The sequence below is a fragment of the Eleutherodactylus coqui genome, chromosome 3, assembly GCF_035609145.1.
Source record: "Eleutherodactylus coqui strain aEleCoq1 chromosome 3, aEleCoq1.hap1, whole genome shotgun sequence".
Lineage (NCBI taxonomy): Eukaryota > Metazoa > Chordata > Amphibia > Anura > Eleutherodactylidae > Eleutherodactylus > Eleutherodactylus coqui.
This window is the reverse complement of record NC_089839.1, coordinates 311,351,879-311,375,975: the sequence shown is the minus strand read 5'-3', so window position 1 is coordinate 311,375,975 and position 24,097 is coordinate 311,351,879. Positions and strand designations below refer to the sequence as shown.

At 44.3% G+C, this 24,097-nt stretch overlaps 2 protein-coding genes across 10 annotated transcripts in view; one reads left to right on the top strand and one right to left on the bottom strand.

The window, feature by feature from the left end:
- Positions 1-1,722, bottom strand: part of SZT2 (SZT2 subunit of KICSTOR complex) — a 178,938-nt gene extending 177,216 nt beyond the window's left edge. For all 9 annotated transcript variants that reach the window (XM_066597912.1, XM_066597916.1, XM_066597913.1 and 6 more), the window contains exon 1: positions 1,598-1,722. In XM_066597912.1, coding sequence (XP_066454009.1) covers positions 1,598-1,621 — 24 coding nt within the window. In that variant the 5' untranslated portion in view covers positions 1,622-1,722. The remainder of the gene's footprint in view (positions 1-1,597) is intronic.
- Positions 1,701-19,506, top strand: MED8 (mediator complex subunit 8). Its single transcript, XM_066597929.1, has 7 exons — positions 1,701-1,802; positions 9,904-10,022; positions 17,548-17,692; positions 17,775-17,915; positions 17,997-18,078; positions 18,878-19,123; positions 19,209-19,506. Exons 1-7 carry the CDS (start codon positions 1,797-1,799, stop codon positions 19,271-19,273), a joined length of 804 nt encoding a protein of 267 aa, XP_066454026.1. The 5' UTR covers positions 1,701-1,796; the 3' UTR covers positions 19,274-19,506.
- The last annotated feature ends 4,591 nt before the right edge of the window (positions 19,507-24,097 follow it).

Sequence of the window (24,097 nt, the reverse complement as noted above, 5' to 3'; positions counted from 1 at the left end):
ATATATATATATATATATATATATACATATTGGGGTGCAGTATGGTGTATATATACATATGGGGGTGCAGTATGGTGTTTATACATGGGGGTTATACTGTATATATACATACAGGGGTGCAGTATAGTGTATATACATGGGGGTTATACTGTACATATACATATGGGGGTGCAGTATAGTGTATATACATGGGGGATTATACTGTATATATACATACAGGGGTGCAGTATAGTGTATATACATATGGGGGTGCAGTATAGTGTATATACATGGGGGTTATACTGTATATATACATATGGGGGTGCAGTATGGTGTATATACATGGGGGGTTATACTGCATATATACATACAGGGGTGCAGTATGGTGTATATACATGGGGGGTTATACTGCATATATACATATGGGGGGTGCAGTATAGTGTATATACATATGGGGGTGCAGTATAGTGTATATATACATATGGGGGTGCAGTATAGTGTATATACATGGGGGGGTTATACTGCATATATACATACAGGGGTGCAGTATAGTGTATATATACATATGGGGGTGCAGTATAGTGTATATACATGGGGGGGTTATACTGCATATATACATACAGGGGTGCAGTATAGTGTATATACATATGGGGGTGCAGTATGGTGTATATACATATGGGGGTGCAGTATGGTGTATATATACATATGGGGGTGCAGTATGGTGTTTATACATGGGGGTTATACTGTATATATACATACAGGGGTGCAGTATAGTGTATATACATGGGGGGGTTATACTGTAGATATACATATGGGGGTGCAGTATGGTGTATATACATGGGGGTTATACTGCATATATACATACAGTGGTGCAGTATAGTGTATATACATATGGGGGTGCAGTATGGTGTATATACATGGGGGGGTTATACTGCATATATACATACAGGGGTGCAGTATAGTGTATATATACATATGGGGGTGCAGTATAGTGTATATACATGGGGGTTATATTGTATATTTACATATGGGGGTGCAGTATGGTGTATATACATGGGGGGTTATACTGCATATATACATACAGGGGTGCAGTATAGTGTATATACATATGGGGGTGCAGTATGGTGTATATATACATATGGGGTGCAGTATAGTGTATATACATGGGGGTGCAGTATGGTGTATATACATGGGGGTTATACTGCATATATACATACAGTGGTGCAGTATAGTGTATATACATATGGGGGTGCAGTATGGTGTATATACATGGGGGGGTTATACTGCATATATACATACAGGGGTGCAGTATAGTGTATATATACATATGGGGGTGCAGTATAGTGTATATACATGGGGGTTATATTGTATATTTACATATGGGGGTGCAGTATGGTGTATATACATGGGGGGGGGGGGTTATACTGCATATATACATACAGGGGTGCAGTATAGTGTATATACATATGGGGGTGCAGTATGGTGTATATATACATATGGGGTGCAGTATAGTGTATATACATGGGGGTTATACTGCATATATACATATGGGGTGCAGTATGGTGTATATACATATGGGGGTGCAGTATGGTGGAGTCTATGAGTAGTTGTGAAGTACCTCGGTGTCTCCCTTCTCCGCCATGTCCGGGGTTCCCCCCCTGCTCTCTCCGGTTTTTGGGGGGGAGGGGTCGCTCCTCGGTAGTTGGGCTCTTTAGCTCCGCCCCTTACACCCGGAAGTCATCATTTGAATCCGGAAATTGTTCCGCTCACCCGGAAGTTCTCTGTCTCCATGGTGACCGGGCCGGAGAGCGGAGGAGATGCAGGTGAGACGGCGGGAGCATCACCGTAATGTCTGCACCGCCGTGTGTTATTATATTGTCCCTCCCTGCTCTTATATACAGGATGGCTATATAGTGATACAATGTATATATACGGCCTCCTCTATACCGTATGTCTATATAGTGATACAATGTATATATACGGCCTCCTCTATACCGTATGTCTATATAGTGATACTGCGTGTGTGTGTGTAATATACATATATGGCCTCCTATATGTAGGGTGCATATACAGTGCTACAATGTATATATACTGCCTCCTATATACAGGATGTATATACAGCTCTACAATGTATATATACCGCTATATACACACACACATACACAGGGGTGATATACCCGGCCTCGCCCGAGTTAATTTGGTGTTTACATGTTGTTCACACGGAAAATGTCAAAGTCGTGGTTACTTCAGAGGAACCAAGGAATAAATTATGTATGCATATAGCGGAGCGTTAGATTCTCCTCAGGCTGCATATACCGATGTCTCGTTGCAGAATGTGGCACCCCTGCCCTCTAGGAAACGCCACAAGACAGATTAGGTGATGCGCAGGCGCAGAGGAAGGGGTGCACACATCATAAGTTAGGCCCACAGGCAGACACGTGCGGGCAGACGAGGTTGCTGCATGTAGGTGATTATTAAGCTGGTAGGGATACCTGGCATCACATGGGCTAAAACTAAAGACACATTAACATGGATTGAGATTTTTAAAGAAAATCTGTTACCCATAGCAACCAATCACAGCGCAGCTTTCATGTTACCTGAGCAGTATAATATATAACAACCAATCACAGCGCAGCTTTCATGTTACCTGAGCAGTATAATATATAACAACCAATCACAGCGCAGCTTTCATGTTACCTCAACAGTATAATATATAACAACCAATCACAGCGCAGCTTTCATGTTACCTCAACAGTATAATATATAACAACCAATCACAGCGCAGCTTTCATGTTACCTCAACAGTATAATATATAACAACCAATCACAGTGCAGCTTTCATGTTACCTCAGTATAATATATAACAACCAATCACAGTGCAGCTTTCATGTTACCTCAGTATAATATATAACAACCAATCACAGTGCAGCTTTCATGTTACCTCAGTATAATATATAACAACCAATCAGTGCAGCTTTCATGTTAGCTCAGTATAATATATAACAACCAATCACAGCACAGTTTTTATGTTACCTCAGCAGTATAATATATAGCAACCAATCACAGCGCAGCTTTCATGTTACCTCAGCAGTATAATATATAACAACCAATCACAGCGCAGCTTTCATGTTACCTCAGCAGTATAATATATAACAACCAATCACAGCGCAGCTTTAATGTTACCTCAGCAGTATAATATATAACAACCAATCACAGCGCAGCTTTAATGTTACCTCAGCAGTATAATATATAACAACCAATCACAGCGCAGCTTTTATGTTACCTCAACAGTATAATATATAACAACCAATCACAGTGCAGCTTTCATGTTACCTCAGTATAATATATAACAACCAATCACAGTGCAGCTTTCATGTTACCTCAGTATAATATATAACAACCAATCACAGTGCAGCTTTCATGTTACCTCAGTATAATATATAACAACCAATCACAGCACAGTTTTCATGTTACCTCAGCAGTATAATATATAGCAACCAATCACAGCGCAGCTTTCATGTTACCTCAGCAGTATAATATATCACAACCAATCACAGCGCAGCTTTAATGTTACCTCAGCAGTATAATATATAACAACCAATCACAGCGCAGCTTTAATGTTACCTCAGCAGTATAATATATAACAACCAATCACAGCGCAGCTTTAATGTTACCTCAACAGTATAATATATAACAACCAATCACAGTGCAGCTTTCATGTTACCTCAGCAGTATAATATATAACAACCAATCACAGCGCAGCTTTCATGTTACCTCAGCAGTATAATATATAACAACCAATCACAGTGCAGCTTTCATGTTACCTCAGTATAATATATAACAACCAATCACAGTGCAGCTTTCATGTTACCTCAGTATAATATATAACAACCAATCACAGCACAGTTTTTATGTTACCTGAGCAGTATAATATATAACAACCAATCACAGCGCAGCTTTCATGTTACCTGAGCAGTATAATATATAACAACCAATCACAGCACAGCTTTCATGTTACCTCAGTATAATATATAACAACCAATCACAGCGCAGCTTTCATGTTACCTCAGCAGTATAATATATAACAACCAATCACAGTGCAGCTTTCATGTTACCTCAGCAGTATAATATATAACAACCAATCACAGTGCAGCTTTCATGTTACCTCAGCAGTATAATATACAACAACCAATCACAGTGCAGCTTTCATGTTACCTCAGTGGTATAATATGACAACCAATCACAGCGCAGCTTTCATGTTACCTCAGTATAATATATAACAACCAATCACAGTGCAGCTTTCATGTTACCTCAGTATAATATATAACAACCAATCACAGTGCAGCTTTCATGTTACCTCAGTATAATATATAACAACCAATCACAGCGCAGCTTTCATGTTACCTCAGTATAATATATAACAACCAATCACAGCACAGTTTTTATGTTACCTCAGCAGTATAATATATAGCAACCAATCACAGCGCAGCTTTAATGTTACCTCAGCAGTATAATATATAACAACCAATCACAGCGCAGCTTTCATGTTACCTCAGTATAATATATAACAACCAATCACAGCGCAGCTTTAATGTTACCTCAGCAGTATAATATATAACAACCAATCACAGCGCAGCTTTCATGTTACCTCAGCAGTATAATATATAACAACCAATCACAGCGCAGCTTTCATGTTACCTCAGCAGTATAATATATAACAACCAATCACAGCGCAGCTTTCATGTTACCTCAGCACTATAATATATAACAACCAATCACAGCGCAGCTTTCATGTTACCTCAGCAGTATATATAACAACCAATCACAGCGCAGCTTTCATGTTACCTCAGCAGTATAATATATAACAACCAATCACAGCGCAGCTTTCATGTTACCTCAGCACTATAATATATAACAACCAATCACAGCGCAGCTTTCATGTTACCTCAGCGGTATAATATATAACAACCAATCACAGCACAGCTTTCATGTTACCTCAGTATAATATATAACAACCAATCACAGCGCAGCTTTCATGTTACCTCAGCGGTATAATAGCAACCAATCACAGCACAGCTTTCATGTTACCTCAGTATAATATATAACAACCAATCACAGCACAGCTTTCATGTTACCTCAGCGGTATAAGAAATAACCAATCACAGCGCAGCTTTCATGTTACCTCAGCAGTATGATATATAACAACCAATCACAGCGCAGCTTTCATGTTACCTCAGCAGTATAATATATAACAGCCAATCACAATGCAGCTTTCATGTTACCTCAGCAGTATAATATATAACAACCAATCACAGTGCAGCTTTCATGTTACCTCAGCAGTATAATATATAACAACCAATCACAGCGCAGCTTTCATGTTACCTCAGTATAATATATAACAACCAATCACAGTGCAGCTTTCATGTTACCTCAGCAGTATAATATAACAACCAATCACAGTACAGCTTTCATGTTACCTCAGCGGTATAATATATAACAACCAATCACAGTGCAGCTTTCATGTTGCCTCAGCAGTATAATATATAACAACCAATCACAGTGCAGCTTTAATGTTGCCTCAGCAGTATAATATATAACAACCAATCACAGCACAGCTTTCATGTTACCTCAGCGGTATAAGAAATAACCAATCACAGCGCAGCTTTCATGTTACCTCAGCAGTATGATATATAACAACCAATCACAGCGCAGCTTTTATGTTACCTCAGCGGTATAATATATAACAACCAATCACAGCACAGCTTTCATGTTACCTCAGCGGTATAATATATAACAACCAATCACAGCACAGCTTTCATGTTACCTCAGCAGTATAATATATAACAACCAATCACAGCCCAGCTTTCATGTTACCTCAGCGGTATAAGAAATAACCAATCACAGCGCAGCTTTCATGTTACCTCAGCAGTATTTTAGCTCCACACATTCCGATAATACCAATGGATTTGTCTTTTCAATTTAAAAGGCTGCACATCCCTCAAAAATATATTTGTGATGAGGCCTAATAAGGGCAAACACTGAAGGTAGCGGGTGTACATTTAGAAAAACATGTTTTCCTCATGGCCAACTGTCTGTGGCGGCTCCCGTGTATACAGCCCACAAACCTTTATATCCCAGCAAGAGATGACAGACCAAAAACATACAGAACTGCGGACAGCAGATCACCGTTACAGACTCTTTGTTTCAATATATAGCAAGACACCGATTAGATAAAAAAATACAAATCCCAGATGAAGTCACGGGTAACGAGCCAGTAGTTATATACAGGTGAAAGCACTCACTGACTGACTTGCCACTGATTATCTTCCCGGTGTCGTACAAATAGGAAATTTGGCAGGAGCATTCTTAAGGTAGTAAATAGGAAAAGTAAAGGAGTCACAACTTGATTACTCAATTTGAAGGCCTCATGCCCACGGTCGGGTCGGATTCCGACCGTGAAATATTGCAGCAGAATCAGACCCGGCGCCCCCCAGTAACCCTATACTCACCTCTTCGGATCCACCGCAGGTGTCTCGACTGATGCGCTGGGCTGTGACGCGGATTCCTGCGATACTTATGCAGTCCTCACTGCGGAAGTATCGCGGGACGGGCAGCTTCCATTGACTGCAGTGGATTTTTCGCACGAAATTGCTACTATTTTTCCTCGCGAACAGAAAATCGCAATTGACACAGCATGTCTATGGACGGACATTCATGCGGAATTCGCAGCGGGTGTCTCTCCATGGGCATTCGGCCTAACAGTGAAAAACTGCGAAAATCCGTGATACATGAGTTTTTTTCTCAGAAATGATTTGTATACTGAGGAGAATCTACCTCTCCTCTATGTGTATATACTGAGGAGAATCTACCTCACCTCTATGTGTATATACTGAGGAGAATCTACCTCACCTCTATGTGTATATACTGAGGAGAATCTACCTCACCTCTGTGTGTGTATATACTGAGGAGAATCTACCTCCCCTCTATGTGTATATACTGAGGAGACTCTATGTGTATATACTGAGAAGAATCTACCTCACCTCTGTGTGTATATACTGAGAAGAATCTACCTCACCTCTGTGTGTATATACTGAGAAGAATCTACCTCACCTCTGTGTGTATATACTGAGGAGAATCTACCTCATCTCTATATGTGTATATACTGAGGAGACTCTATGTGTATATACTGAGAAGAATCTACCTCACCTCTGTGTGTATATACTGAGAAGAATCTACCTCACCTCTGTGTGTATATACTGAGAAGAATCTACCTCCCCTCTATGTGTATATACTGAGGAGAATCTACCTCACCTCTATGTGTATATACTGAGGGGAATCTACCTCACCTCTATGTGTATATACTGAGGAGAATCTACCTCCCATCTATGTGTATATACTGAGGAGAATCTACCTCCCATCTATGTGTATATACTGAGGAGAATCTACCTCCCATCTATGTGTATATACTGAGGAGAATCTACCTCACCTCTATGTGTATATACTGAGGAGAATCTACCTCACCTCTATGTGTATATACTGAGGAGAATCTACCTCACCTCTATGTGTATATACTGAGGAGACTCTACCTCACCTCTGTGTGTATATACTGAGGAGAATCTACCTCACCTCTGTGTGTATATACTGAGGAGAATCTACCTCCCCTCTATGTGTATATACTGAGGAGAATCTACCTCCCCTCTATGTGTATATACTGAGGAGAATCTACCTCTCCTCTATGTGTATATACTGAGGAGAATCTACCTCTCCTCTATGTGTATATACTGAGGAGAATCTACCTCACCTCTATGTGTATATACTGAGGAGAATCTACCTCACCTCTGTGTGTATATACTGAGGAGAATCTACCTCCCCTCTGTGTGTATATACTGAGGAGAATCTACCTCCCCTCTGTGTGTATATACTGAGGAGAATCTACCTCCCCTCTGTGTGTATATACTGAGGAGAATCTACCTCCCCTCTGTGTGTATATACTGAGGAGAATCTACCTCCCCTCTGTGTGTATATACTGAGGAGAATCTACCTCCCCTCTGTGTGTATATACTGAGGAGAATCTACCTCCCCTCTGTGTGTATATACTGAGGAGAATCTACCTCCCCTCTGTGTGTATATACTGAGGAGAATCTACCTCCCCTCTGTGTGTATATACTGAGGAGAATCTACCTCCCCTCTGTGTGTGTATATACTAAGGAGAATCTACCTCCCCTCTGTGTGTATATACTGAGGAGAATCTACCTCCCCTCTGTGTGTATATACTGAGGAGAATCTACCTCCCCTCTGTGTGTATATACTGAGGAGAATCTACCTCCCCTCTGTGTGTATATACTGAGGAGAATCTACCTCCCCTCTGTGTGTATATACTGAGGAGAATCTACCTCCCCTCTGTGTGTGTGTGTGTATATACTGAGGAGAATCTACCTCCCCTCTGTGTGTGTGTGTGTATATACTGAGGAGAATCTACCTCCCCTCTGTGTGTGTGTGTGTATATACTGAGGAGAATCTACCTCCCCTCTGTGTGTGTGTGTATATACTGAGGAGAATCTACCTCCCCTCTGTGTGTGTGTGTATATACTGAGGAGAATCTACCTCCCCTCTGTGTGTGTGTGTGTATATACTGAGGAGAATCTACCTCCCCTCTGTGTGTGTGTATATACTGAGGAGAATCTACCTCCCCTCTGTGTGTGTGTGTGTGTGTGTGTATATACTGAGGAGAATCTACCTCCCCTCTGTGTGTGTGTATATACTGAGGAGAATCTACCTCCCCTCTGTGTGTGTGTGTATATACTGAGGAGAATCTACCTCCCCTCTGTGTGTGTGTGTGTGTGTGTGTGTGTGTGTGTGTGTGTGTGTGTGTGTGTATATACTGAGGACAATCTACCTCACCTCTATGTGTATATACTGAGGACAATCTACCTCACCTCTATGTGTATATACTGAGGAGAATCTACCTCCCCTCTGTGTGTGTGTATATACTGAGGAGAATCTACCTCCCCTCTGTGTGTATATACTGAGGAGAATCTACCTCCCCTCTGTGTGTATATACTGAGGAGAATCTACCTCACCTCTATATGTATATACTGAGGAGAATCTACCTCACCTCTATGTGTATATACTGAGGAGAATCTACCTCACCTCTATATGTATATACTGAGGAGAATCTACCTCCCCTCTGTGTGTGTGTATATACCGAGGAGAATCTACCTCACCTCTCTGTGTATATACTGAGGAGAATCTACCTCCCCTCTATATGTATATACTGAGGAGAATCTACCTCCCCTCTATATGTATATACTGAGGAGAATCTACCTCCCCTCTATATGTATATACTGAGGAGAATCTACCTCCCCTCTATATGTATATACTGAGGAGAATCTACCTCCCCTCTATATGTATATACTGAGGAGAATCTACCTCCCCTCTATATGTATATACTGAGGAGAATCTACCTCCCCTCTATATGTATATACTGAGGAGAATCTACCTCCCCTCTATATGTATATACTGAAAGGCTGTGAAGTACATAGTGAAGCCGCCATGGACTTGGCCAAGGGATGGAACCCTTACCTTTACCTTTTCGTTAGTTCTGCCACCCCCAAAGTGACGGGCAGAGCGAGACACGGGAGGGGGGGGGGGACTTGTTATTTGTATAGCGCCAACTTATTCCACAGCGCTTTCAGGTAATTTATTTATTACCCCCCCACCCACTGGGGCCTCATTTTACCCACCTTGGAAGGCTACCTGAACATTGCGGGGATTGAACTCAGAACCTTAACACTCGGCGCCACAAGAGGCCACAATTACTGTGCTGCGGAGTGCGGTGACTGCTCGGATTAACAGAGGATTTGTTTCATGTTGTTTCTTCCAAGGTTCGTTGCGCTCCTTATTATGGCTCTTATGTTTCCACAGCGAGAGGAGAAGCAGCTGGAGTCCAGCTTGGAGACGCTTATCGCTCAGGTCTCTGATCTGAAGAACTCCTTGGGAGGACTCATCTGTAAACTAGAAAATGATTACGACCGACTGACCTGGTGAGCAAATAGACGTTCGTGTTTCCCGGCGCTGCACACAAGCCTTGTGGTGTCTGTGGGGGTCTTAGGTCCAAGATAACAGATTACTGTAGATTTTCGGTGCTGCGCTGTAACCTCACAAGACATTATAGCACATATAATACGTGTTCAGAAAAAATAAATATACATGCAGAATTTCAAATATCACTCTTTGCAAAACTTGTGACATAATCTTTGTTTAATAATTCGTCAACTTGCTGGATCCTTAGATTTCTGCCGCATCCGTCTGCGACCGTGTACTGCTGTCAGCAGGAAAGATGGAGATGGCAGCTAGTTGCCCGTATTGGATGTGATGTAGGTTTCCATCACTGACTGATCTACAGGATGCGACTGCAGTGGAATACAGTGAAACACTTCTTTTCCAAGTGCTGAAGCCGCTCTCTGTGGTGGTGATGAGTTCCATAGCCCTGCTCTTAGCAACTACGGTCATGACAGGGACACTTACCTGCCTGAGGACCCCGCTGCTGGCACACCTGTAGTATCTTCCTATGTTAAAAAAAAGGCTTCAAATCATCATTTGAACCCAGAATTGGTTTTCGGGGTACCAAAAGTGCTCCGTCTCTGTTGATCGGCCCTGCAACAGCAAAAAAGACGCCAGACTGACCCTAAAGATTATTTTTTTTAAATGACTGCAAAGTTTTATTTTGATGTTTTTTTCCTTTTGTAAATGGCCGGATAATCTAAATTTTCCAGCCAGCCATGGGATTATTATCCCTGGTGGTCTAAAGCGGTGAATTAGCAACATCTCTGATGGGAAGGGATTAGTGCCCACATCTCTGGTGGTCTATGACAGGGAAAAGCGGTTAGTGGTTACATTTCCAGTGGTCTTTGGCAGGGAAGGGGTTAGTGGTAGCATCTCTAGTGGACTAGGGCAGAAAAGGAGTTAGTAGTAACATCTATGATAATCTGAGGCAGAAGATGGGTTAATGGTAACATATCTGGTGATCTGGGGCAGAGAAAGGGGTTACCGTAGTAGTAACATTCTTGGTGGCCTAGGGAAGAGGGGGTTAGTGGTAACATTCTTGGTGGCCTAGAGCAGGGAAAGCGGTTAGCAGTAACATCCTTGGTAGTTGCGGGCAGGGATGGAGGTTTGTGGTAAAATCCCTGGTGGTATGAAGCAGAAAAGGGGATAGTAGTAATATACCTGATGGTCTAGGGCAGAAAAAAGGGTTAGTGGTAACATCTCTGGTCATCTAGGGCAGGTAAGATGGCTAATGGAAACCTCTCTAGTGGTCTAGGATAGGGAAAGGTTTATTGATGACATCCCTGGTGGTCTAGGACAGGGAAAGGTTTATTGATGACATCCCTGGTGGTCTAGGACAGGGAAAGGTTTATTGATGACATCCCTGGTGGTCTAGGACAGGGAAAGGTTTATTGATGACATCCCTGGTGGTCTAGGACAGGGAAAGGTTTATTGATGACATCCCTGGTGGTCTAGGACAGGGAAAGGTTTATTGATGACATCCCTGGTGGTCTAGGACAGGGAAAGGTTTATTGATGACATCCCTGGTGGTCTAGGACAGGGAAAGGTTTATTGATGACATCCCTGGTGGTCTAGGACAGGGAAAGGTTTATTGATGACATCCCTGGTGGTCTAGGACAGGGAAAGGTTTATTGATGACATCCCTGGTGGTCTAGGACAGGGAAAGGTTTATTGATGACATTCCTGGTGGTCTAGGGCAGGTAAAAAAGGTTAGTGGTAACATCCCTGGTGGTCTACAATAGTGTAATGAAAGACTTGGGCTGATCGGAATAATACAGTGTATGTACAATTCTTGAGGAACAGTTTGTGAGTCGGAGAAAAAGACAAGAGAAGCCGGGTTCCTGTGCCCCTTCCCCTCTGGGCCCTGTGCACGTGAACAGGCTGTATAGGGGTATATTCTGTTCACTAAAGTGCCCTAATGTCCCATGACATTACTATTGAATGATGATGTCGCCCCCCCCCCCCATATCATCCTATGACATCACTATTGGGTGTACGTCCCATGATGCCCTGGGGCTCACATAACACCACATAGTGCATTAATAGAAAAGTCAAACCGACGCATTACAGGTTTTAGGGGGGAGTCCTTTTCTAAACATGGCGGCATGTTCTTGGTGTACTACTTGCTGTAGTTTTTAGCTACTGTAGTGATCTGGTACACGACGCCGGCCCCGGCTATAAAGCGGAAGGCGGACGCAGCGGAGGAGAGACACCTAATAGAAGGGGAGGTGCCTGAATGAAGCCCCATGTGATAAGTCCATTTACAATATAGGACTTATCACACTTTAGTATAACGGAGGCGGAAATCTCTCCAGATGAAGCTAATTAACATTTAATGTGTGTCTTGGGCTGATTTCCTGCTCAGATTTCTCAGATGCTCTCTAAGAACCCCCTCCCAGTTTCAGCTTTCTATACTCATGTTTGCAATTAACCTTTATAAATAATCTAACGATGTACAGGAGGGAAGTTGTCGGCATCTGGCGGAGGCTCCACGCTCAGCGCTGTCCGTCGCACACCAGGGCTTGGCGTAATTCTGCAGCAGCTTTCTGTATTTTACTACTTTTTCAAAAAGGCTTCTTAGGCCAATTTTATATGGACAATCGCAAGATCGGGCCATGAAACACGGACTGATATCGCGGGAACGTGCGGTTTGCAGCGGATGTGAGGCGGTTTTGTGTTAAAAACTCCTTGCATTACTACAGGGAAGTAGGATCGGCAAGTGTTCCCCATTGTTTGCAATGTGACTCATCGCACTTATCTGCCCCTTGAACGGCGTGCAGTGTTCTTGAAAACAATAGGTGAGGCATTTCAAGGAAACGCCCAAAAAGAGGACATACCGTGATTTTTTTTTTCCCCGCACTACAATGCAATGCAAGAAAAATATTTAAACAAATAGGTTTTATATTCATGCGCCTCGCAACGCACAAATCCGGCCATGTGAAAGCCGCTTAAAGGATTCATCCATGGAGGGGAAATCCCCGATCCAGTGGTGCCTGCACTCCAATCCCAATTCCAACACTGGGTCACATACGCCTGCCACCTTCCCAGCGTTGGTGACATTATCGCAGGGGGCTGACTGTTCAACACATTTCGATAACTAAGCCAGCCGTCTTCTGTCAATACATGGCCTCCCCCATCCAGCAACACCAGTCCGATCCTGGAAGTGACTGTGATAGTCATATGCCATTCATCGTTCACGTGACCTTTCAGCCAATCCCCGGCCTTAACAGGCATCTGTGTGCGAACTGCAGGTAACTGCTAGCCAAAGATTGGCTCAGTAGTCGAAGAATGGCACATGACTATTAGTCACTTCCGTTATTGGACTGGTGGGGACCTAAGTAGCAGCTCTGGATGGGGAGGCCTTTGAAGTGAATACGTGTTTTCCCTATTTTACACATTTATATGCCGCCTGTTGTTTTTCTTCAGGGGGGTTAAACCTCTAAGGTAAGTTCACACAACGGAATTTACACTGAATTTTCTGCAGAGAATTCCTCCTCTAAAAACTGCATTGAAATCTGAAGCTTTCTGTTATGTTTTTTGGCATGGATCCACGGCAAAAACTGCGTCTCACACTGATTTCGATGTGGTTTTATGAGGCAAAATTCACGTGCGAAATTCACATGTAGAGGAGATGCAGAGTCTGATCAAAAGCCACAGCATTTCTGCATCAAAGTTAGCTATCCGTTTCCCGTCAATTCTGTCCTCCAGATCATTTATAACAATGTTGACCAACACTGGGCCCAGGACAGAGCCTTGTGGTCCCCACTTGATACATTCTCCCACTTGGATGTGCAGCCATTTATGACCCCTCTCTGAGTACGATCACTCAGCCAGTTGTGAACCCACCTAACAGTTGCCTTGTCAATCCCAGATTTGGTCATTTTTACAATAAGGATGGTATGAGATACTTTGTCAAATGCTTTACTAAGCTACAAATGCTATACTATATCCACCGCATTTCCCTGATCAACCCAGTCTGTGATTCTGTCATAGAAGGAAGTTAGATTCATCTGTTACAAACCCATGCTGGCTCCGGTTAATTACTCCATTCTCATCCAAGTACTTGCATACATGCTGTTTAATAATTTGTTCAAAGATCTTTCCCGATATAGAAGTCAGGCTCACAGGCCTGCAGTTTCTTGGATCCACCTTTTTTTCTTTCTTTTGAAGATAGCGACAACATTTGCCCTTTTCCTATCTTCTGGGACTTCTCCTGTTCTCCGGGAATTATCATAGATTATGGTGAGTGGTTCAGCATTTACCTCTGCTGCTTCCTTTAGTATCCTAGGATGTAATTCATCTGGACCTTGAGACCAGAATTCATGTAAGTTAGCTAAGTGTTCCCTCACCATCTCTCTGCTTATAGATAGCCTGCATTCTTTTATTCCCCCCATAGCACAGGGAAGATCAGTTGATGTTCCATCTACTTTCTGAGAGAAAACAGATACAAATTAGGAATTTAAAGGTTCGTCCTTCTCAACATCATTCTTAACCAATTCACTATTTTCATCTTCTAAGCATCTAATAGCATCTTTGACTTTTCTTTTAGTTTTTTTTTATTGCTTTTGGCCTCTGTTGCAAGCATCAATTCATTATTAGCTTTAGCTTTTCTGACACTTGCCCTACAGTTTCTGCAGACCCCATTATATTCTTCTTTAGATATTTCCCCCTCTTTCCATTTGATAAACATATTTTCCTTCCTCTAACATGTGTGCAAGTTCTGTGTTCCTCCATCCTGGTCTCTTTAAATGCTTCCCATTCTTCCTTCTTTTAGGCCTCATACCCATGGCTGAAATATCGCAGCGGAATCAGACCCGGCACCCCCCAGAGCCCTATACTCCTCTCCAATTCCACCGCGAGTGTCACATGATACGTCGGTGCTGGGGTGTGACAGCAAAAGTATCACGGGACAGACTGCTTCCATTGACTGCAATTGAAACCATCCGCACATTTTTCCGCGAGGAATAGAACGTTTTGCGATTCTCTCTCGCAAGTGGAAAATCGCAATTGATTTCCTCTCGTGGGCAGGGGAGAATCATTTAACGCAGCAAGCTGTGGACGGACATTGCTGCGGATTTTGCGACTTGTGTCTGACTGCGAATTCCACAGCGATAATCCGTCTGTGGGCGTTCGGCCTTAGGGATTGTTAACGATTGCGCTTTAAGAATCTCATTTCAAAATATTTCCCAACCTTCTTGGACATTTCTGTCCTCAAGAACATCCAGCCATTGGATTCTTCCTCTTTCTGGATCCATTAAAATCTGTATTTCTGAAATCCAACCTTGAGGTCTGAGTTTTCTCAGGTCTTCCTCCCCTTGTTATCCAACATCCAAGGATATCATGATCGCTGCCTCCTAAGGTCCCAGCCACCCTTACTTCCTCAACCATTCCCTCAGATGAATGTTTTCCTAACATACAACACAACACCTCCTCCCCTTTTATTAGGTCTGTTCCTTATAAATAAGTTGTAACCTTGAAGCCTTGTATCCAATCATGTGTATCATCCCACCAAGTGTCCGTGATGCCGATGACATCATATTTCTCTTCCTGTGTTCAGAGCTACAATTCTCCTTGTTTCTTTCCCAGCTCTGTGCATTTGTGTAGACACATGTTAGTTTGTGATCAGGGTCTCTTGATCTTCTCCTTGCTTTCTCAAGTTTTTGTTTTTGTTCTTTCTTTCCACCTCTAACAGTGAGGTTCTCAAATGTATTCATTAGTTGTATATTTTGTCCTTTCACTTCCCTTCCCATACTGTTTTAGTTTGAAGCTCCTCTGATGAGTGAAGCAAGGAGCCCACCAAATATATGCTTATCTGTCTTCTTTGTAAGGTGCAACCCGTGTCCATCAAGCAGTCCATCATATAGGTAATTCACTCCATGGTCTAGGAATCCAAATCTTTGCTGACAGCACCATCGATGTAGCCAGTTGTTCACCTCTAGAATCCTTTTCCATCTTCTTATTCCATGGCCATCCACTGGGAGGATGGATGAGAAGACCACCTGAGCTCCTAGTTCCTTCACCTTCCTGCTGAAGTCTTCAAAGTCTCTGCAGATAGTTGCAAGGTCCTTTTTTGCAGTGTCATTTGTCCCTACATGTATTAGTAGGAATGGGTGATGTTCTGTAGGACTGAAGAGTCTTGACAGCCTATCAGACACATCTTTGATTTGTGCACCTGGAAGACAGCACAGCTCCCGTGAGGTTATGTCAGGTCTACAGACAGCGGCCTCTGTTCCTCTCAGTAGGGAATCCCCTACAACCAGCTCTCCTCTTCTTCTTCACAACTCTTCTATTTCTCCATCCAAGATGATTCTGAGTGCTAATTAGACTGTTCTTTGTGGGCTAAGTAATTTCTTGATGCACCTCTTCGTTGTTCTCCTGTGTCAGAGCCTGGTTCCGGTTCCTGAAGAGTTATTTCTGCTCTCAAGGAGTTACAATGTAGCTCTTCTCTCCTGAAGACTTTGCACCTTTTCCTCCAGTAGAGACACAAGCTTGCATTCCTGGCTGGTGAAGTTTGGCCTTTCCTCTGGTCGGTCTGTACACATATAGCATACGTTGCTACTCTCCCCTTCCATGTCAAGACAAGCGCGGTCGCTGCCTGCACCCATCACTACTGAGCGCACATCTGCATCATGTGATTTTGGTCAGGTGATGTGGAGGTGCACTCAGTAACGGATCCGGGGTGGTGCTTTGTTTAGTATCTATCTGCTATTATGTAATCGCTGTAGCTGAAGGGCTCTATCATCTACAGACCCGCGGCTGAAATTGGGTGCACATCTGCAGCTGAATCTGCATCAAAATCCACACCAGTGGTACGGATTTTGATGCGGATCTGCAGTATTTCTGCTAGGTGTAAACGCACCTTAAAGGAGTTGCCTGGTTGTCAATTATTAATATCCTACCCTCGGGATAAGTCATCAATAGTAGATTGGTGGGGAATCTGCTGTGTGGGACCCCTGCTGATCATCTGTTCTCTGGGCTGGCATGCTTGTGCACTGAAGTTGATTTAAGCAGAAAGCAAACAGCTCTGTTCCCACTACAGTGGCCAAGCTTGGTATTGCAATCAAAGTTTCTATTCATTTCCATGGGAGCTTGGTCTGCAATATTAAGCCTGGCCACTACAGTAGGAACGGTGCCGTCTACTTGCAGAATTCAGTTCAATACCAGAGCGCACGGCCCGGCCAACAAACCCCTAGGAAATGTGCTGTTGAGGATTTATCCTGAGGTTTACAACCGGACAACCCCTTTAATTGTCAGTCATGACTAGAAATCCACTTTTTTGTGCCTTTTAATAATGATTTATGCCAATTTCATTGTCTTTTTCTTCCTTAATAATGGTTATATCTTTCCCTGTATCTACATACATTGCATCCATCTCCCCTTTTTGCTCTCCATGGCATCGCTCGAAAGTCTCTTTCTATCTCTTTTCACTCCACTTTCTTTTCTGAGGTTCCTGACCCTCTGAGAGCCCCCCGTAATGCCCACCTCACAGACCTCTCTTCCTAGGCCCTCCGTGCTGGACAGCTTTGCGTTGCTCTCCGGCCAGCTGAACACTTTAAATAAAGTCCTTAAAAATGAGAAGACCCCACTGCTGAAAAACCAGGTGATCATCCCGCTGCTGCTGTCCCCCGACAGAGATGAGGAGATCATGGTAAGTGCCGCCGTCTGTGATTGTCTACAAGACGCCTCTTTGGTCTAGTGGCCTACTCCTTAACGAGGTGCCATTTGTGCAGCGTCTCACCGAGGCGAGGGTTCCAGTATTCAGCCATGAAGTGGTCCCGGATCACCTGAGAACCAAACCGGACCCCGAAGTGGAGGAGCAGGAAAAGCAGCTGACTTCAGACGCATCTCGCATCACTCCAGAAGTGGCGCAGGTAATCACCAACTGTCATCTCTGCGACCCTCCAAGATGCCTGCTGTTCTTCTGGGCATAAATACTCATTGCTTCTTTCCAGAAACAAGTCCAGACGATGAACAAGCTGTGCAACAACCTGCTGGACAAGATCATCAAGGAGGAAAGGGACTCTGATGTTGGCAGTGAGTGTCCGACAGCCATTGATGGGTGTCCACATGTATGCGTGCGATAATCGTATGGAGCGTAATAGAGTAACACGATTAATTTACAATTGAATTGTAGAAGATTTATTGGGCACCGAGGAAGATGCAGCGACCTCCTCATCTGTCAACACAAAGGATGGCTGGAGTTTGTTGTAAAACAGCTATAAATATGGAATCTGCCATGAACACCATTCTTTATAATTGTCTAATAATAATCTTCATTTGTATAGCGCTAACTTATTTCGCTGTGCTTATATAATAATAATTGTCTCTATAATAGCATTGAAATGTACAGTGTGCCTGCCATTCCCCAGTTTACATAATAATCTACATAATATATCCTGTATAATAGTCCAGAGCTGCACTCACTGTTCTGCTGGTGGAGTCACTGTGTACATACATTACTTATCCTGTACTGATCCTGAGTTACATCCTGTATTATACTCCAGAGCTGTACTCACTATTCTGCTGGTGGAGTCACTGTGTACATACATTACTTATCCTGTACTAATCCTGAGTTACATCCTGTATTATACTCCAGAGCTGCACTCACAATTCTGCTGGTGGAGTCACTGTGTACATACATTACTAATCCTGAGTTACATCCTGTATTATACTCCAGAGCTTACTCGCTATTCTGCTGGTGGGGTCACTGTGTACATACATTACTTATCCTGTACTGCTCCTGAGTTACATCCTGTATTATACTCCAGAGCTGCGCTCACTATTCTGCTGGTGGACTCACCGTGTGTTGATTTTTTTTCTTCTTGCGTTTTAGATCTTCGTCAAAATAAAGCAACTTATAATCCGGCTGACACAAACGCTCTGGTAGTAGCAGTAGCCTTTGGGAAAGGCCTGTCCAATCGCCGTCCTCCAGGACCTGGGGGCCCCATGGGTCCAGGACAGCCTACAGCAGGAGGGTTGCTACCAGGGGCTACAGGCATGCAGCAAGTTCCCATGAACCTACCGCCCAACCAGCAGCACATGCCTGGGGGGGTTCCTATGGCACAGACTGGCCAGCCAGGTAAGAATGGCCGAACAGGCCGACCTATCCATAGCCCCTTGTGTGTTGTGTCTGGACTGACAGTGTGGTCACTTTCTTCCCTCAGGTAAGATGCCCAGCAATATCAAAACCAACATTAAATCTGCCTCCATGCACCCATATCAGAGATGAGGCCCACCTGCTTCCAGAACCGAGGTGTTGAGCCACCTCCACATGCCTTGTCCGTGCAGCCGCTGCCAGCAGTGGTACATGAGGCCTCGTCCGTGGAGCCGCTGCCAGCAGTGGTACATGAGGCCTCGTCCGTGCAGCCGCTGCCAGCAGTAGTATTTTACTCTCTAGGACTTCAAGGACTTTCTTTCACTTGTACAGATTGTTTGAATGCAAATAAATGGCTATAAAACACGTATTATGAACCTTCCTTAGAAAACCAGGAGAACATGAAATGCCTGCAGTGCGCTTCCTTATGTGATTATATCTCGCTGCACGCTCAAACACCCATCGCCACCGTATGAGTTGGGTATGCTTGCTGTTGCCGGTTTGATATGGCTGATAACCTGCGTGCTGATTTATTTCTGTACAGTTGTGTGAGTTCTTTTCTGCAGGTTTCTCTTGATTGGCCCTATAGTGTAATGTGCTTGGTTCATCTACCCTTTACAGGACCACCGCTAGACCCCCAGTATATATAAGCTTAGTTATTCCTTCCTAACTAAGATTCTTGGCCTCTTTCTCCTTAGATGGTCATGTGACCTCACTTCTGACCAGCTCCCATCTACTTGGGGTTATGTACTCAGTTATTAGTCAGTTTCTCAGCCTGTGTGATGCTGTTACATGGACCCAGAGACACCGACACTCCTATCACTGTAAGAGCCCATTTACTAGTATCCTTCTGAAAGTGGGAATCTGAATGATCCTTTAGTGTAAATGCCTGAACCAGCTGGTCGCCAAATGATAATTTATCCGCTTATGGCTGCCTGCAGACGGCCGGGTCAGATCCCGCTGTGGAAATTCTCGCAGCTGGACCCGATTCGAGCCCCTCCAGGGACCAGCGCGGTACTCACCTGTCTTGCGGCTCCGGCTCTTTGATGTGCATGTGCAGAGCGGAGCCGGCGGCCGGGGAGTGACATTTCTATGCAGGGCTCTAGGAGCCCCGCACAGAAATAGAGCATGCCGCAATTTGTTTTCTGTGCATGATTTCACGCGGACAAATCGCGACCGTCTGCCTAGGATCGCATTTTCTAACGCAATATTGCAGCTTCCACGGTTGGAAATTCTGCAGTAAATCCTGCCGCGGAATTTCCGCCCGTGTGCAGGGGGCCTATCATTCATTGATCAGTTTGTGCAAGCATAAAGATAAAGTGCTGATCGGCCCGTGTTACCAGGCAGCCATGCATCTATGAACAACTGCCTGTTTAGTGTGATGGAGATGAGCGGCCGGGACAATTTCCAGCGCACGCCGCCACCATTCACTGGTAATGAATATAGAAGGTAGTAATAATTAAACAGTCCTCCTTAGCAGGGCCACAGTGAAGAAAAAGGGGTCACAGGACCCCCGTTCTCAAGATCAGTGGGGGTCGCAGCAGTGAGACTCTTCTATGAATGGGTGATAAAACTGAGTCTTGGTACATCTCCTTTATGGAGGTAATTGGTAAGCAGGATGACTCCCCTACCCAATGATGTCATCAGTGAGGGGCGGGGCTGGGACTCCCTTCTTCATGGGAGTGGCTGTTCTATAGGATGGATGACTTCTTGTATCTCTTGAACACCTGATGAAGTTACAAAGTGGTTCTACAGGTAAATCCAGGATTATGTAGGTAGGAAATTGCTAATTTTGGGTGCAGCATAACATAAATATTCATGACCAAGCTATCTCTAATTCTGAGGGCCCATCCTTAGCAGCTCCCTGGCACAGGTTTATCTCCACTCTGATTAAAGTCTTACAGAAATACATCTTACTTAATGACCATGAGCAGCAATCTTAAAAAAGGTGAGAAGTTAAAATCCCATCTGTTAAAATGTTGCAGAGCTTCCATCCGCATTAAAGTACGAGGAATGTCTCACCTTACTGGTTAACGCTGGTATGAATGAAGCCTCGCCGCCGCTGCAGTGTAGACTGGAGCGTTGATCCCTGATCTCGGTTCTTGCATGTGATGTCCTGATAACTCTTTCTGGTAGTGGGAAGTAATCTGACCCTCTAGAGATGTGTAGATTCCATTTATAGAGAACGATCCTCTCCAATGCAGGACGACATAATGCGCTGCAGTGTTCATCTGGCACAGTGTATTGTATATGCACAAAGCAGCTCTATGCCTTGCATTAGGTGAACTTAGCAATGTCTGTTCTGTTACTATATAGGGTTAATGATCTTCCCTATTTAAAACTCTCACGACTCCCGTTTAATGGCACTTGGATATATGAATTTCATAGCAATGGAAACAAACTAAAAAAGTTTTATTGTTTAGTTCCCCGGAGGTGATCAGTGTAAGCTCCCTTTCTCACTGGACACACATGGAGCCAGTAGTTCCTGCCACTCACATTGTAGTGGATCACGACTAACGGATGCAATAACTTTTGGGATGCCGCAGATCATGGTGGGTGGTAAGGGGGCAAGTAGACTCTAATCACAAGGTGTAAGGTCCGAGGAACATGAAGGACGATGAAAAAGTCCCTATCATCACCATCTGCACAGCCGATCTATCTGCTTGGTGGTCGCCGCTCACTTCTGACTTCATAGTGATAAGGGGGGGGGGGCATCCTGGTGGAATTTCTTATTCTGGCTGCGGCAGAAGCCGTATCTGTACCATCCAGGTATGAAATCCCCGGGATTGTTTCCTCATGGAAAAAGGAGGCTGACACTTTCCTACAGTTGGCTTTCCCCTCCCCCACGTTCTGACTGCATTTTTGGCCCGAAAGGTGGAAGGCGACTTCCTGACTAAAGACCCCATGACACCATCGCTGTCCATTAGTTTGCATAATCTTGCAGATAGAACGCCGCCGTGCTTTGTTGTCCTGTTTCGGAGCCTGTAACAATCGCAGTCATTAGGGGTAACATCGCAAACATTTGCGCAGAATCATGTAAACAGACGGCAGCGGGCATCCTGTTCCCTGCTTGCTCTGATGGGGGATTCCTGGACGTTTGTCTCATTTTTCCTAACGATAACAACTGCGGAATAAAACTTTTCTCATCCGTATCATGGGGGGGGGGGGGGGGGGAGACACAGAAGACCTTGGGGCAGCGCTGCTGCCACTAGGAGGCGACACTAAGCAAATAAAAATGTAGTCCCTCCTACCAGCGGTACCTCTCCTGCAGGCACGGAGCTAAAGCAGTTTGTGTATGTAAGCAGGGGAGAACAGACTAAACACCTGAAGTTGAGCCATAAGACTAGAAGTAGAATGAATAGTTCTAGGAAAACCTTCAGGCCGGATTGAGGCACGCCCTTGAGAAGTGTCAGCGCTAGTAAAATATACACCTGGGAGGAGCTATGTCCCTTAATGAGCGTGACGAGAAAGGGGGACACAGCAGCCCTTCTTTTGTTTTAGTAGGGGCGACCAACTTCTGATGCCGCTTATCTCTAGGGGAAGAAAGACCGGATAAATTCCATCCTGTCAGATTCTTGTCTCCCTCTGATAGGAGATGTAAATTAGGAAATTAAAGTTATTCGTTATAATTCTGCGCTCCAGCCCCCATCATGGCGAAGAGAAAACAGAAGGCGGTGCCCCGCCCACCGAGTGGAATTTTCCACACAGGTTTTGTGTAGATTTTTTCCACAGCGCATGTACGAGATTTTGAAAAGCTCATCCGCTTTGGTAATACTGTAAATGCTGTGGATGTTCCTTGTGGCAGGTCTAAAATCCGTCTTGTGTGACCCTAGCCTAAGGTGGGGGTGGGGGGAGGCACGGAATCTCCATGCGGATCTTCTGCACGGAAATTCTGCTGTATTTACAGTAGCAGCAAAGTGGTTGAGATTTTGAAAATCTCATTCACAAGCTATGGAAATCCGCAGAAACTTGTGCGAAAAATTGCCTCGCAGTGCAGAATTCAAACCCACAACATGTCAATTTTCTCGCCATCTCAGCTGCGGAATTCACTGACTCAATGAGGGGGTGAATTTCGCACAGGAATTCGTTATAAAAAACGCTTCAAAGCCGCACCAAATGCTGCGTGTTTGGAGGCAAGCAATCCGTGGCGAATGTACATGTGAATGCCCGCTGCAGACATTCCGCTGGAAATCAGCCCCGTGTGGGCCCCGCCTGCGGGTGCTATTACTACTGGCCACGGGTAGCGCTCGCAGTTTACTGCTATTTGCTAATCTGCACCTGGAATTGAAACAATGTGACGCCCGGCCATTGGTGGTGAACCACAAGTGCTACTGGCAGCCGCTAATAAAGGGTTTCCCCGGAGGGTTGCCGTAAAAGGGTTTCACCACCAAGAACAAGTGTCTGAACACTGGATCTCCAACTACCGGAACCCCCAACAATTCTAAAATTGGCATCCCTGAATGCGGCACGAGAATGGCGCCGTGGTGTGCAAGCATGACCACCGCTTCGCTTTCTTTGGTGGGACAACTGGAAATAGCCGAATGCTCTCCCCATGTCCCATACAGGTGAATGGAGTGGCGGTCGGGCACTTTCACTCCGTCACATGTGGCATTTGTCCCCGAAAATAAAATCTGATCGGTTGTCCGCCATTTGTACGAATAAATGTGCCTGACTAATGGCCAACACACACACACACCTCCGCCCGCTCGCCGCACAGTTGTTTGTTTTCGGATGTGTGTAAGTTTGTATCAGTTTCTGCTGCTACATTGTAACCTTGGGTACCGCGCACAACTAGCCTGCACATGACTTCAGGCTTTGTATAGCAACCCCTCCAGCCCCGGTTGAGGCAGTAAAGGGTGTCTCTCTAGTCAGACAGGATAATCAGGTTTCTGCCATGAGTTTGTCACTTTATGTAATATGCACATACTTATCTGATGATGGAGCTTCACCCTCCAACAT

Excerpts from the sequence above, each read along its gene's own strand:
- MED8 (XM_066597929.1), top strand. Across the intron at positions 17,693-17,774 it reads ACAGAGATGAGGAGATCATG|CGTCTCACCGAGGCGAGGGT; the intron begins GTAAGTGCCGCC and ends CCATTTGTGCAG. Across the intron at positions 18,079-18,877 it reads AAGGGACTCTGATGTTGGCA|ATCTTCGTCAAAATAAAGCA; the intron begins GTGAGTGTCCGA and ends CTTGCGTTTTAG.